The sequence below is a fragment of the Larus michahellis genome, chromosome 10 (genome assembly GCF_964199755.1).
Source record: "Larus michahellis chromosome 10, bLarMic1.1, whole genome shotgun sequence".
NCBI classification, from domain to species: Eukaryota; Metazoa; Chordata; class Aves; order Charadriiformes; family Laridae; genus Larus; species Larus michahellis.
The window spans coordinates 6,369,239-6,382,685 of NC_133905.1; the positions used below are offsets into that span (position 1 = coordinate 6,369,239).

The 13,447-nt window shown below is 35.7% G+C and overlaps 1 protein-coding gene across 13 annotated transcripts in view; it reads right to left on the reverse strand.

Annotated features, from left to right (window-relative positions):
* CFAP20DC (CFAP20 domain containing) overlaps positions 1–13,447 on the reverse strand; it is a 99,901-nt gene that overhangs the window by 42,540 nt on the left and 43,914 nt on the right. For all 13 annotated transcript variants that reach the window (XR_012589330.1, XR_012589328.1, XR_012589331.1 and 10 more), the window contains 2 exons: positions 8,469–8,882; positions 712–915 (listed from right to left, as the gene is read on the reverse strand). Coding sequence is in view for 6 of the 13 variants with exons in the window: in XM_074602705.1 (XP_074458806.1) it covers positions 712–915; positions 8,469–8,882 (618 nt within the window). In the remaining 7 variants the exon portion in view is untranslated. The remainder of the gene's footprint in view (positions 1–711; positions 916–8,468; positions 8,883–13,447) is intronic.

Genomic DNA, 13,447 nt, shown 5'->3' on the forward strand with positions numbered 1-13,447 from the left:
AGGTTATCTAGTTTTACAGCAGCTCCTGCAAGTACCTTTATATAGTCACTGAAAAGTTATTCTGTGATTTCATACATTCAGTACTCTTCGGTGGACTCTAACAAATACTCCTCTGCATCTTATAATAGTACTCCATCACATAGGCAGCTGCGTGTGATTTTGCACCACTTTGTACCAGGACAAATAATGATATAAGGTGTAAAATATAGAAGGATCACATACTAAGTGCTCAGAATTTTTGCTGCTCTTCTCCTGCTTCAGTCCTTTAAACAGTTAGCTTTTCAGTAATGAGACTTTATCACTGTAAGTAGCAATTATTTTCCATTACTCACATTGTAATGCAGTTGCTGACTGGTATATCTGGGTTTCATTCATTTTGGAACTATTTTTAAGTACTGTATCACACACCTGCAGGTTGTCAGCCACTACTGTGACAAGCTGTACAGCCTACATGATTATTCGGGCTTCTAGGAGGGAATATATATATGTGTATATATATATTAGATTAGCTCTTGGTTCATTGTGGTACCACAGAACCTGCTGGAAGTGCATGTGTTTTGGTTGCGTGTTTTACTTGGTAAGTTCTAAAAAAATGTTTGGAAATGATACCTTAAATTTCAAAGTTACTCAAAGAAACTTCAATATTCAAGACTCCTGCGTCTCAAAATTGACAGAAACTATATAGAGCAAATACTGTGGTTTTAGACTTACTGGTGGGAAACAAGAGTTCCAGGTTGCTGTATCATCACTGCTTGTACTTATGCTAATGTTGCAGTTGTCTATCTGTGACGCGCTCAGCCCATGTGAAACCCCAGTATCCCTTAACTCTTCATTTTGTTGTCTCTTCATGCTAGCCAGCATCTGTAGTTCAGATGAACTCAGTCTATTTGACTGGTAGTTTTTCCAGTCATACTCCTGTGAAATAAAATGGAAAAGTCAACAACATAGACAGGATCATGGAACAAAATATATGAATGAAACAGATATGTTGGAGAATCTCTTCGGGAATTTTCAAGAAGCTCAAATACTAAAAGAGAAACAAAACGTTTACCAGAAAAGACTATTAACAGATTTCTGTTCAGCTATGAAGATCAAGCATATTTACACATAATTACAGGAGGGAAGAAGAACACAAACACTGCTATGGACTGTAGTTTTTATCCAGGGTGTTCGGTAAAGTTGCTGTTCCACTGCAATTAAAAACACAAGATAAAAGCAGGCTTTCAGAAGTTCAAAAATCCAGCAGCTAAAATTGCTTAAGCATTAAATGCAAATCTTGAAATAAACCCAATCACACAGTTATCATAGTATCATAAACACCATCAACATAACATTTAGTTATTTGTCAAGCACAGCATAAAATCTCTCTGGAAAGATACACGTCAGCACTAAATTTTAAAAGTTGTTTTGGTAACTTGCTAGCATATACCTTTTAAAATAAACATCACCATATTTTCATTTTTCTTTATATTCATTGGTTGAATTGTCAATGTAACTGTAATTGTTATATCAAACTTGATCCATAGGCCAAGAGCTAAAACCATGTATTAACTATTTTGCAGTTTGTATTTATGCCTCACAAAACCTCATGATATGATTTATTCAGTTCACCCAACCTGCTGTGGCATCATCTTTGTTTAAAGAACTCCCCCTCAAAGAAAAACTTTCCTTTTTTCTTAAAGAGTCCACACGGATTGCTCTTCCACTAAGGAACAGGTGTGATACTTGAGACCTCTAGTTTTGGTTCTGAATGGAATTAAAAAGCATTTCATTATATGCAAAGCATATTACAAAGCATTTCATTCACATAATATGAATTGGTCACACCTGAGACACAGGAAAACTTGAACTGCAGCTTTATCTTAGTGTGAGAAACAGCAAAGTTCAATACCTTCAGACTACCACACAAATATGACACTTGATTTTAAAAACACTCAGGTATATATTCAAGTGATTGATAAAATATTATATAGGTTCAATTATTCAGCTCAGAGGTATGACATATACAGCCCACAAAAGATGTTATACATCGGAAATTGATTTCCTTATTTTCATGACATCATGCAAAAAGATATGTATATATCCTAGATTTTCATGTGTATTGCTTAGTATTTCAGATGCAAAGTGCGCGCTTTCACTAGAAAGATTCTATGATGTCATTGCTGAAAAAGGAGTTTATTTTCAGTGACAAACAGTACTTTTTTCTGGTTTAGGGAATTCCATATACTGTGATACAACTTTGTTTTCTGGGAATCTCTCCGATCCCCTTTCCTGCCAGCTTTTTTTGTCCTTGGGATCAGAGCAAAGCCAGATAATGAAGGATACTACGTTACTTATTCCCCCTGCGGAATTTTAACTGGGGATATGCTCCCGGATTCGTTCAGTGCTGAACTCCAAGTATAGGATGTGCAGTACAACACACAGGGGAAGGCAATTTTGGATCAAGGACAGATGGAGAAACCCTTCCTTTTTCTTTTTAATAATACATCTAATGGCATCATGCAATGAATAGAACCTTGATTTCAGCTCAAGCTCTAGAATATTTTACCATGTATTCGCAAAAATAGTTCTAGAATAAAAACCTGTAGCATATTTAGCATATTTTTATTTCCTCATGGCTGCCATAAAGGAAATCAACAGTTGTTATCTCAATAGTATGTAAAATAATACTTCTTATTTTAATTCTAGTTAAGAAATTAAGTACAACTCATTAAAGACTGCTGCCCAACATCACGTTTTGGGAGTAGCAACTCTATCATGTATTTTTGACGTTTCATTCTGATTACCGTGATATTAGATTCACTTAAAGTCATGGCAGTGGAGTTGGAACTAGATGATCTTTAAGGTCCCTTCCAACCTAAACCATTCTATGATTGCAAATAACCAGTCAAAAAGCAAATTAGCACTGTAATAAGTAAGTAAACCACCTTTGACAGGGAGTGCGCCTGCAAGCTCACCATCAGTGGTAAAGATATCTCCTAAAACAGGATTTATGACTGAAGGGTGCTCACACGGAAACAGCTGCACGTGCAAGTATGCAAACCTTTGTGAAAAAGACAATTAATTCTGAAGACTATTGCAAACATTTTTTATTTTTTACTACGTATCTCAAATTCTTAAGTCAAATATCTTTGCAAAATTTTTTCTATGGAACTACCTGAAGCACTGAGAGGCTACTTTGTGGCCAAGATAAATGTAGTCTCCCATTTTGTACAAGGTATAGGATGAGACAAGCTGTTGGCACAGCTGCCATCCCCTTTTATATCTGGCTTTTGAGGTCCAGGCTTCATTCCTGAATAGTGTGGTTATTACTACTATTTTTAATCCTAAAATAAAACATGATGCTTTCTCTAGACCCTTACTGAATGTGAGATACTAGCTCAGTTACTGTTAGTTATTTGTTCACTTCATGCGAAGCTTGCTCCGTTACATCTGGAAAGTCTGCTTTGCTCTGATGTATTAACATTCTACCAGACCTACAGCTGCTATAACTTCTATTGATCTTACTGAAGATGCTGATTTCCTGTTAATTTTCCTATATAGAAGCCTTCTGCATTTATTTGATCATTATAAGAGAAGCTTCAGCTTATCTTTCTTACCTCATATACGACGCAATTGGCATGCAGTCATTAAAATGACAGCATGAACTAGCACTATGCGGAATAAAAGCACTAAGCATTGATAGAACATTTTTCTCATTCTCTTTTTAATAAAGGCAAAACGTTGCCCAACCCTGCTTGTGTTTTCCTTTACATCTATGAAGAAAGATGCATAGATTCTTGGAATTTTTACGAAACAATTTGAAACATCTGTTGTTTTTTTTTCCCCCCTTATTTTGTCATTCTGTTTTCTTTTCTTGTAATGGTCTCAGTCTAGAAATACCATAATCAGAAAGGAGAATAGATGTCACGACAATTTTCTGTGTTAAACATCCTGTACAATAAACTCCTTGCAAGAAAGGAGAAATAGTTTGGACTATTTATTCTGTAGCTTCAGAAGACTACTACAAAAAAAGCCTCTTCACAAATTTTATATTGTCTTAGTCAATTTTCAAAGAGAGAATTTGAAAACTGAATTTGAGATTAAGTTCACTTTGTAATTTAGGAGAAACTTTTGATGTAAGAAGTAATTTTGCAATACTTGTACATTTGTCTAAAACTAATATTTCATTTAGTAATTAAAAGCTTAGCTTGTCTTTTTGCATATCCTCCCCTCATGATGAAGTATTTTTATTAAGCACTTAAAACTTCTGCTAGATTGACAAAACCTGTTGTTTAAAGGATTTTTTTCATATATAATGACATTTGCATTCTTGTACGATCAAATGATTAATTCAGAATTGTTTGAATGTAGTTATACGTGTGGAAAACTTTAATTACCAGCTATCTACATGCTTGCAATATTACCCAGAGGGCTCTACTTCTTTCTTAATTAAAAATATTTGAAGTTAATAATAGAGAACTCTATTAAAACATGAATAAAACACTGCAAGCAACCAGGTCCTTAAAGTATATTAAGTAGTTAGCAAATCAATTGCAGGAAGAGTTGGTTAAGCATTTTTTTTCTTTACCAGTCCTCCATACAAGCAGATTAGAAGACACTACTCTGTAAACTCTCAAGCTAGTAACTTTTCATGTAAAACTATCCTTTCATATATAATTCTTAAAACAATGAACAGTGTTTCAAATTGCAAATAAAATAATTACGTGCTCACAGATAACAAAAAAAACTCCAGTGTTGTCTCAGCGTAGTTAATATGCCAGCACTTCTTTTCTTGAATCTTATGGGGACTGAAAATACTAGTTTCTTCCTGCAAAACTGCTCCAGCAGATAAAAAAACCCCTTTACATACGTATGTACATACACAGAAATAGCTTACTGTATTAATTTTAAAATTATTGACAATATTCTTAATAAAAATTAATTAAAAATACATATTTGTTTCTATTCTATAAGTGCTAGGTGAACATACTCTTTAATATGAACAACCACTGTTTTAAAAGGCAGTCAGTGGCACACAAATTTGGCTTCAAATTTTGACCATGGCCTGGTACAAAATGAAGGAAAGGCCTCTGGACGGGAAAATTTTATTACTGTATGAAATCAAATATGAAAGCTAGATCTGCCATATACTTTCATGTTATATTTTGTAGCAATAAAACAAAGTCTGTACCTCCTGAGTTTCTATACATTGATAATAGGCTTTGTCATTGCAAAAAATACTTACAAGCAAGAAATTACACGTGCCATACATTTACAGCTACAAGTGGTAGTAATGGTATGGTAATAACCCTGACGTCTAATTTAGTAATCCACTATGTATTGAGCAGAATCAAAGTGATAGCTCTTTTCCTTCAGCTTTTAAAACAACATATCACTAAAGAGTTGTAAAATACATCTAACACTTTAAAAACTGAATTGAAATCCACCTAGGTAGTCTATATTTAGTTACGTTCTACAGGACAAAGCTGATCACTGCATTAAGACACCGAGAACACCTTTTAGGAAAGTAATCAACACATTTCATTTGTTATGGACAAACAGATCACAGTTATGATTAGTAATACACTTAGTTGAATTTTAAGTGGAAAAATTTTCCAAAACTGAAAAGAATCAACAAGTAAGGGAGCAATACATTTAATTACAAAAATGAGAATAGTTACCAGAAACTAGAAAAAAGTAAATCCCTATAGATAGAACTAGGAAGGGAAAGGCATGTAAAATGCAAACAAATTTTATTCTACACTTACAGACAGATACATGGATATTAACACATCTAAGAAACAGAGAATCAGATTATCAGTATCAACTGGGGTTTTCCTATCGCTAAAAATCACAGAAACATTATCTTCCCAAATACAAAAGAACACATGCATTTAATTTTTCCACATTTTCTACATTACTAGGTGGCAATTCTAATGTCTTTTCCAGATAAATACATAGAAGATATGCTGTTATTGGTAGGATTTTCTCTGCTTTTTAAAATATTTTTTTCTTTTTATTGTCTTTAAGATCACCAGACCAGTGATGTTTTTCATCACCATAAGGTCTCAGCACTGCTTCCGATTTTCACCTGCATTATTGTATTTCATTCCTCTTGCTTCCCCCTGGTCTGCTTCCTTCCCAAAGGAAACCGGTCTCCACACCCTTCATGGAAAAGGATGTTTTGTTTTTATCAGGAAAAGTGCTAAGCCTTTACACAATCCAATAAGCTATTTGCAGAATACAGGAAGGGATTTCCAGAGCCCTCAGTCAGAGAGACTATCTCACAGGATTGTGAGATACATAAAACCCAACCCCTACACCGGTACTAAAAGAGACTCATTTCACAAAAAAGCACTGAAGCATCAGTGGCACGGCAGTATGTGCACTTCCCTACGAAAGATACACAGAAAAGCTGAATATATGCTTTCCTAGATACTATTCTTTAATCTGATGCCCAGCTTGGATTGTTCTTCCTAGGTCAATGCCCGGATTTCTATATCCACAATTAGCTGCAGTGTAGTTCATCCTCAGCAGCCAAAAGCAAGTAGGTAGAACTGTTCTGGCATGATGACCCTGCACCAGCAGTAACAGCTTTGTCCCATGGACGTAGTCACTCCTGCTTCCCCTTTCACAGGTCCTGTCAAATCAGATACTTGCTGATACAGGTAATTTTAGTTAACAGAATTGCTACAGACTAAAATTCCCATAGCAGAATGGCAGCACACCTCCCAGACTGGAATGGTGACCACGGTATCCTATAGCAGATGAGACAAGCTACAAGGACAGAAAACACAATAACAATGGAAGACGTTCATTTCCTTTATGCAAACGAGATACATATCACGTTGTAGGCATTACTGTAGGTAAAGTTTTCCGAAGAAGACATAATTGCTTCATAGAGCCACAAAAAAGAGAAGTGTGTATTCTTTTGGTCCCCAGCAGTGTGCAATACCTGGTTCAAGATACTACTATCCAAACCCCACTCTTACATTAATGATCATGCAGTAGCTAGATTCAACATCCTTGGGTAAAAATGACAAAAATAATTCACAAAACGGTAATCCTGGGACTAAATACCATAAAACTCTTTGACCCGTAGAAGAGAGAATTACAGGGAATACAATATACAGCCATCAAATAGTAAGTGGCACAGATAAGAATAATAATTAAAAAGAAAAGTTTATTCATTTTTTCTTATTAAAAACACAAGAAAGAGAAAACACCAGGAACGAGATAGTGCATTCAAAAGAAATAAAAAGAGATGCGTTATTTTTTCCCCATAAATAGCAGTTAAATTCTGAAATTCACCGTCACAAGCCAAAGGCCATATAGACGCGAAAAGCAACTACACAAATCTGTGGAAAAAAAATTCTACCACCAGTTATTTATGGCAAAGACAACACCTCTCACTGAAGAAATTGCTAAACTATGGACTACTGGAAGGAACTTTGCGGGGCATGCTGGTGAGGTATCGCTGGATGCCTGCTCTGTCCTTGCATGTTTTTTTTTCCCTAGCCACCTACGACTGATCACTGATGGACAGAAGATGCTGACTACGCGAGCCTTTGGACTCATAGGGTATTAGCTGACATCTGAAAAAAAGATCTCTGAAGCCTAAGGAAGAAGTTTGGCCTGTTCCATTCTGAGATGTCCAGGAATAAATATAATCGGCGCGTAATACATTTAGAGAAGAGGTCACATGTTAAAAGATGTGGATCTGCAGTAATTCTAAGCCCAAAAGAATTCTATGCATAAGCATGGAACAGTAACGTACGGCCTTGTTTGTGATTTACAGAATACACTTGATTCTTTAGCTCCAGTTGCTGATTCAAAGCATGATTCAAAGCACATCATTACGAGCTTAAAAGACAAGAATTACCTATTTGGAAATATTTAAGAATACAATTAGCTCACGACAAACTTGTTCTTCAAATTACTGCGTGTTTCCATAAGAAGAATCCAGGAGCAAAAAACTAGGAATAAAACAACACTTCAGTGAATGTAACAATTCCTTTACTGGCCTGGCAATTTAGCCTATGACACAGCCTTACTGCTGGCCCTCAATCGCATCATTTATTATTTTTCAGGGCTGTCGCAGAGAGTCTATGAAGTACCTAGATTAACACTCTTTCTATTGTCACTCATTAATATATCAATTCAAAGTCTGCCAATTTTTCTTTGTAATCTTTCAGCCCAAAACTACTTTCTAACTCATGTATTTCCAAAACGTAAGTTGCTCAATGACACCTCTTTTTATCTATAAACCTCTGTGATTTCTGTTTTATTTAGTGTACTATTTTATGTGCCACAAAAACCTATGAAATCAACTTTCAACAGACTGAGCTCAGTAAATACTGTTATGACGAAACCAGAATATATTTGGATGAAAGACTTATTATTTCTCAATTAATGCAAATGGGTACAATCTAATATAGCTTCTCTACACAATCTAATAATTGAATTTCAAAGTAAAAATCACTTACACAAGTCTGTGTTGTCAGACGTGGATTTTCTCTTGAGATTTTCTTAAGAGACTTTTTACTGATGGATCGTTTTAGTTTATCAGAAACTCCTTCATGTCTTTCATTTTTTTCAGATTCATTTGGAATTTCTTTAAAGAATTCAGATTTACTTCCAGTTGGAGAAAGAGAAAGGGTAGGCTTTAAGCTTCTCTGAGAGCTAACAGAATCTGGTTTTCTCTCAGTGGAACTCTGTGGTTTTGATAAGACGGTCTCTTCGTGGTTATGCTTGCTGTGTTCCTTTTTCTTCCAATATTCATTTTTCCATGACATCCTGTTTAATGGGATCTCTTTAAAAACTGCTGAATCAGATGTTCCTTGCTGGCTACGGCTGATCTCAGGGTTGTCAGTACCCTGGACAAATTCATTGTTGTCATCCTAAATTTAGGAAAAAAGGCAACAGTGATTTCCCCTCATCATCACAAAATACAGTTTTACATAACCTTAACATTTCAAAATGGCTGTTTAATCTCTGCTGCCTAATTCTAAATTTGCAAGGATTCTGAAAAGCAGCTGCTCTTCCTGGCAACTATACTGAGTATACCATAAACATATTCTTACATCTTAAGTAGTGAAAAATAGAAGGTCAAGAAAGGAGTAGAGGGAGACAAGATTACACTTTTCAAAATGTCGACCCAAATGTAGAATGCTGGTAACTTCCCAAACCTGTGCGTTACATGATAATCATAATTTCAATAAAATTTATTAAAACTGTAAACCAAAAGTAAGCAAAAAGTCCACCACGATGATGTTTTGCATTGAATTAATTAATATTCCATATTTTCACATCGCATCTTCAACTTAAACATGGAAGTAATAACTTCTGCTGAGACCACTTTGCTCACCTCTGGTAATATTGAATATCATATTCAGTACCATTTCAATATCATCTAAAAATTTTGGAGTTTAGTTTGTTAATCTTATATTCATGCTTCTAACAATGTCTCTGCAAAATACCCCATGAATCAAGTGTATGATGTTCACTCATACTCCACCTCAAAACCAAACAGCAAGTCCAAACACATGGAAAGAAAACCAATGCAGAAGCACATCTGGTGTTTGCCTCAATGTTCTTACTCTCAAGGAAGAAAGGATGAGAGGGGCCTCATCTTCCTCTCCTCATGGTGGTCCTCGCCATGTGCTACCACACTGGATGTAAGGCAGTATATATTGCAAGGTTCAATAAGACACTGAAATACCACCTTCAGTACGCCTCTCATAGCCAAGGTTCAGTCCTACTGCAAATGAAAGTGATCTACGTCTGTTACTGACTTCAGCGAGTCCAGGACTGGATTACACAGAATTAAATGCACATTCCAGAAAATAATCCCTCATTTTATTAATGATACATGTTCTGGAAGTTTACAGTTTTATTCCCTCACTTAGCAATTTCCTTGAAATACAAATCTGTATTTCCCTCTTTTCATGGATTTTTATTTACCATAAATTATCTTAAAAATCTGTGCTGGAAACCCATATTAAGTTAGGGTAACTTAAGATGGAAGATTACTAAAGAAAACACTGAATTTTTTCCCAATCATTAGAGATAAATGATTTGATTTATCTGAAGCTTAAATCCCTTCCACCTTTCCACGTCTCTTCAGCCATATGTATTTAGGTTCCAGAAAAATTTGTTAAATACTAGATCATGAAATGGTGCCAGAAACATCAATAATGTTTGCTTGATTAACTACAGTGCAGCATATGTAAACTGAAGATGAGAATGATTTTCCTGAGGAACGAGCACTTCCACTGATGTATTGTGTTCCTTCAAAGAACATGCAGATGGGCAGTTCTGGATACATAAAACTGATTGCTCTTGCTGGGCTGTAATTTTAGGAAGATCATTCTAATGACTAGAGAGGACTACCTACTAGGAGCAGATGGGATATACTCCCTTTGTACGCTGAGCTTTAATACTGAGGTATCAGAGTGAAATTATCTATCGGCCTTTGTAAGGATACATTATCTTATTTAAACTGATTCCTTTACTCTTTGAATCACAAAAGAACAGAAAAATTCTCAATTTCTTCATTTAAGGCTTCACCGATTAACTTGCCTGTTACGCTATGTGACCCGTGGTCACACCTGCCACAGTCACACACCTCTTGGCAATCGGTAAGAGTTCTTGGTTTTGCTCTGGGTTTGACAGAATCCATAAATGCTGCCATGACAAGTTTAATTATACAAATTCTCTGACAGAAATTTGAGCTGAAACCATGGACACTCATATAATTACAAAATAAATCATTTGATGGTGAATGGTTCCAAGAGAAATAATTTTTACCCTTTACTGATTATTTGAATCTGATAATTGAATAACAGCATTGAACTATTTCAGGGACTAATTAGTAACCACTAAAGGGAATTTATAAATACTTGCTGTTCTCAGTCTGCAGGCTGAAACATTTCCTCCCCAAAAGTCAAAGGTATGTATTCAACATAAAGAGAGTCAATGTTCACTTATTTGAAACTTATCCTGATGCATAACCTGCCTCTTATATCTTACAATTAAGTAAATAATTTTTGTAGATAATACTGATTTTCCACAGATTTAATAAAAAAGTACATAATTCTCCTTTGCAGCTCCACTAACTTCAAATGTAGACTAGGGTGAAATTGGGATATAGCCCTTTAACTGCAATTTTTGAGTTCATGATGCAGTGACATAAAAAACCCAAGGAAAACTTTTGGACTTTTTACCAGTCTGAGATATTTAAACTACAAAGATATGCAATTTTTTTTTTGTTAACTAAAAATAAGTTTTACTTATATTTTCCAGTGATCATGAGAAACAGTAATAGTGTGAAAACCTGCAACAATGTAGCTTATTTCAGCATGTAAAATTAACATATATTTTTTAAGAAGCACTGCAAGATTCAGCACAACTTTGTCAAACATTTTGTCATATAAGTGAAGTAAACTGGGAAACACGTTATAGTTGTGCTAAAGAATTTTGGTAATTTTGCAAAGATAACTTAAACTGCACTAAAATAGATACCGCTAAGTTAGCAGTCTTATGTTCAGCTTGAAAGAAAGGCTTAACTATGAATTACTAATGTAGTAGTTAGACTGAGGAAAAAACCCTCTTGATAATTTGTTAACATGCTGTAGGTTTGTTTAATGTAATTATCTTCTACCTTTGTCAGTCCAGTGCATCTCCAGCTGCAGTGCTGGTACTATTTAGTGCAGTTTGCATCCAAAGATAATGAATGAAACAAAGGCTGTTCCCTAGCACACCTCTCGCATATAGCCGAAGAGAAGTTTTTAGTTTATATAAAAGAAGACAGGGATCTTCTATCAGTCTCTCTTACATCAAGCCTCTAGAATGGACATTAACGTTGCGCCCCAATGTTTTTCTTGTGCTGTAAAAGCAGGAGTACTTGGCTACTGCCTTCTCTTTGTGTGCTTGGCACTGGATCTCGGGGGCAGGACAATGACGGGGAAGGTTTGCTACCTTCTTCAATAAAGGCTTAAGCACCAGCAAAGTTTAATGATTAATTTAGCTTTTGATTAATTTATATACATTTATAAATTCAGCAGTTAAGTATGCCATATGCTCTGCGCTTTGAAAGACACTTTATTTTCACTCACTTATAGCATGGGGATCTCTTAAGAAATTTTTGTTTGCCATTTTTACACTGCTTTGGAGACATATCTTTACAAGTGACTTTAATACTTTAACACTGCCTCCCCCCCCCCCCCAAAAAAAAAAAAACCCAACCCAAAAAAACCCCAAACAAACAAAAAAAACAACACCCTGAAAAAAAACAACTATCAAATTGGAAACCGAAGCTGAGTAAGTGACAGTGGCGGAAAGCTTCCATAATTCTTATGTTATGGGAATATTTTCTTAACCTAGCTTCTACAGTAACCTCTCTGGCTTTTCACGAGCATAACAGAAAAGAAATTCTTTGAAATTCAAACAGTTCTATATCTTCAGATTGGTATCCCATATAGCACTGCCCATGAACTGTTATGTTAACTAAAACTGATATAATTCTGAAATTCTGGAACTCTGTTTGAAATCAAAAAGAGTTATGGGTTTAAGTTAGTAAATAGTACACTGCTGCAGATAACGGGGAAACCCCCACAACTACAGAAAAAAAACTGAGAAAAATTTTATTTCTTGTAATTAGCATCATCAATTTGGTTTCTCAGAAATACAGTATATAGAGCAGTATAGAGCAGTATTTCTGTTAAGTTTAGTCCATCTTGCTATTAGGTAACTTGGTTGCATTTTATTTCTCAGCTGCGAGCAACAGATTAGAATGCTAAGAAACAGAGTTTATAATTAAAAATAAAATACAGTAGAATGTTCATAAAGGTAGAAACTTTTAGCAGTTACTGTAATGACACAACGTAACTATTCAGTGCATTGACAATTTAGTGAATTTCGATATAGTACCAGCTGATACATTTGTTAAAAATATTTCTTTTCTTTCACTGGAAAATTAAAGGTGCTGGAGCCCCTCTCCTACGGGGACAGGCTGAGAGTGTTGGGGTTGTTCAGCCTGGAGAAGAGAAGGCTCCAGGGAGACCTCAGAGCCCCTTCCAGTACCTAAAGGGACTATAGGAAAGGTGGGGAGGGACTCTGGATCAGGAAGTGGAGAGATAGGACGAGGGGTAACGGTTTTATACTGAAAGAAGGGAGATTTAGATTAAATATTAGGAAGAAATTCTTTACTGTGAGGGTGGTGAGCCCCTGGCCCAGGTTGCCCAGAGAAGCTGTGGCTGCCCCATCCCTGGAGGTGTTCAAGGCCAGGCTGGACGGGGCTTTGAGCAGCCTGGTCTGGTGGGAGGTGTCCCTGCCCAGGGCAGGGGGTTTGGAACTAGATGATCTTTTTAAGGTTCCTTCCAACCCAAACCATTCTATGATTAATTTTATTGCTGAAAGCTTTCCACACTGCAAAAAAATTAAAGTTGGTGATGCTGACACAGCT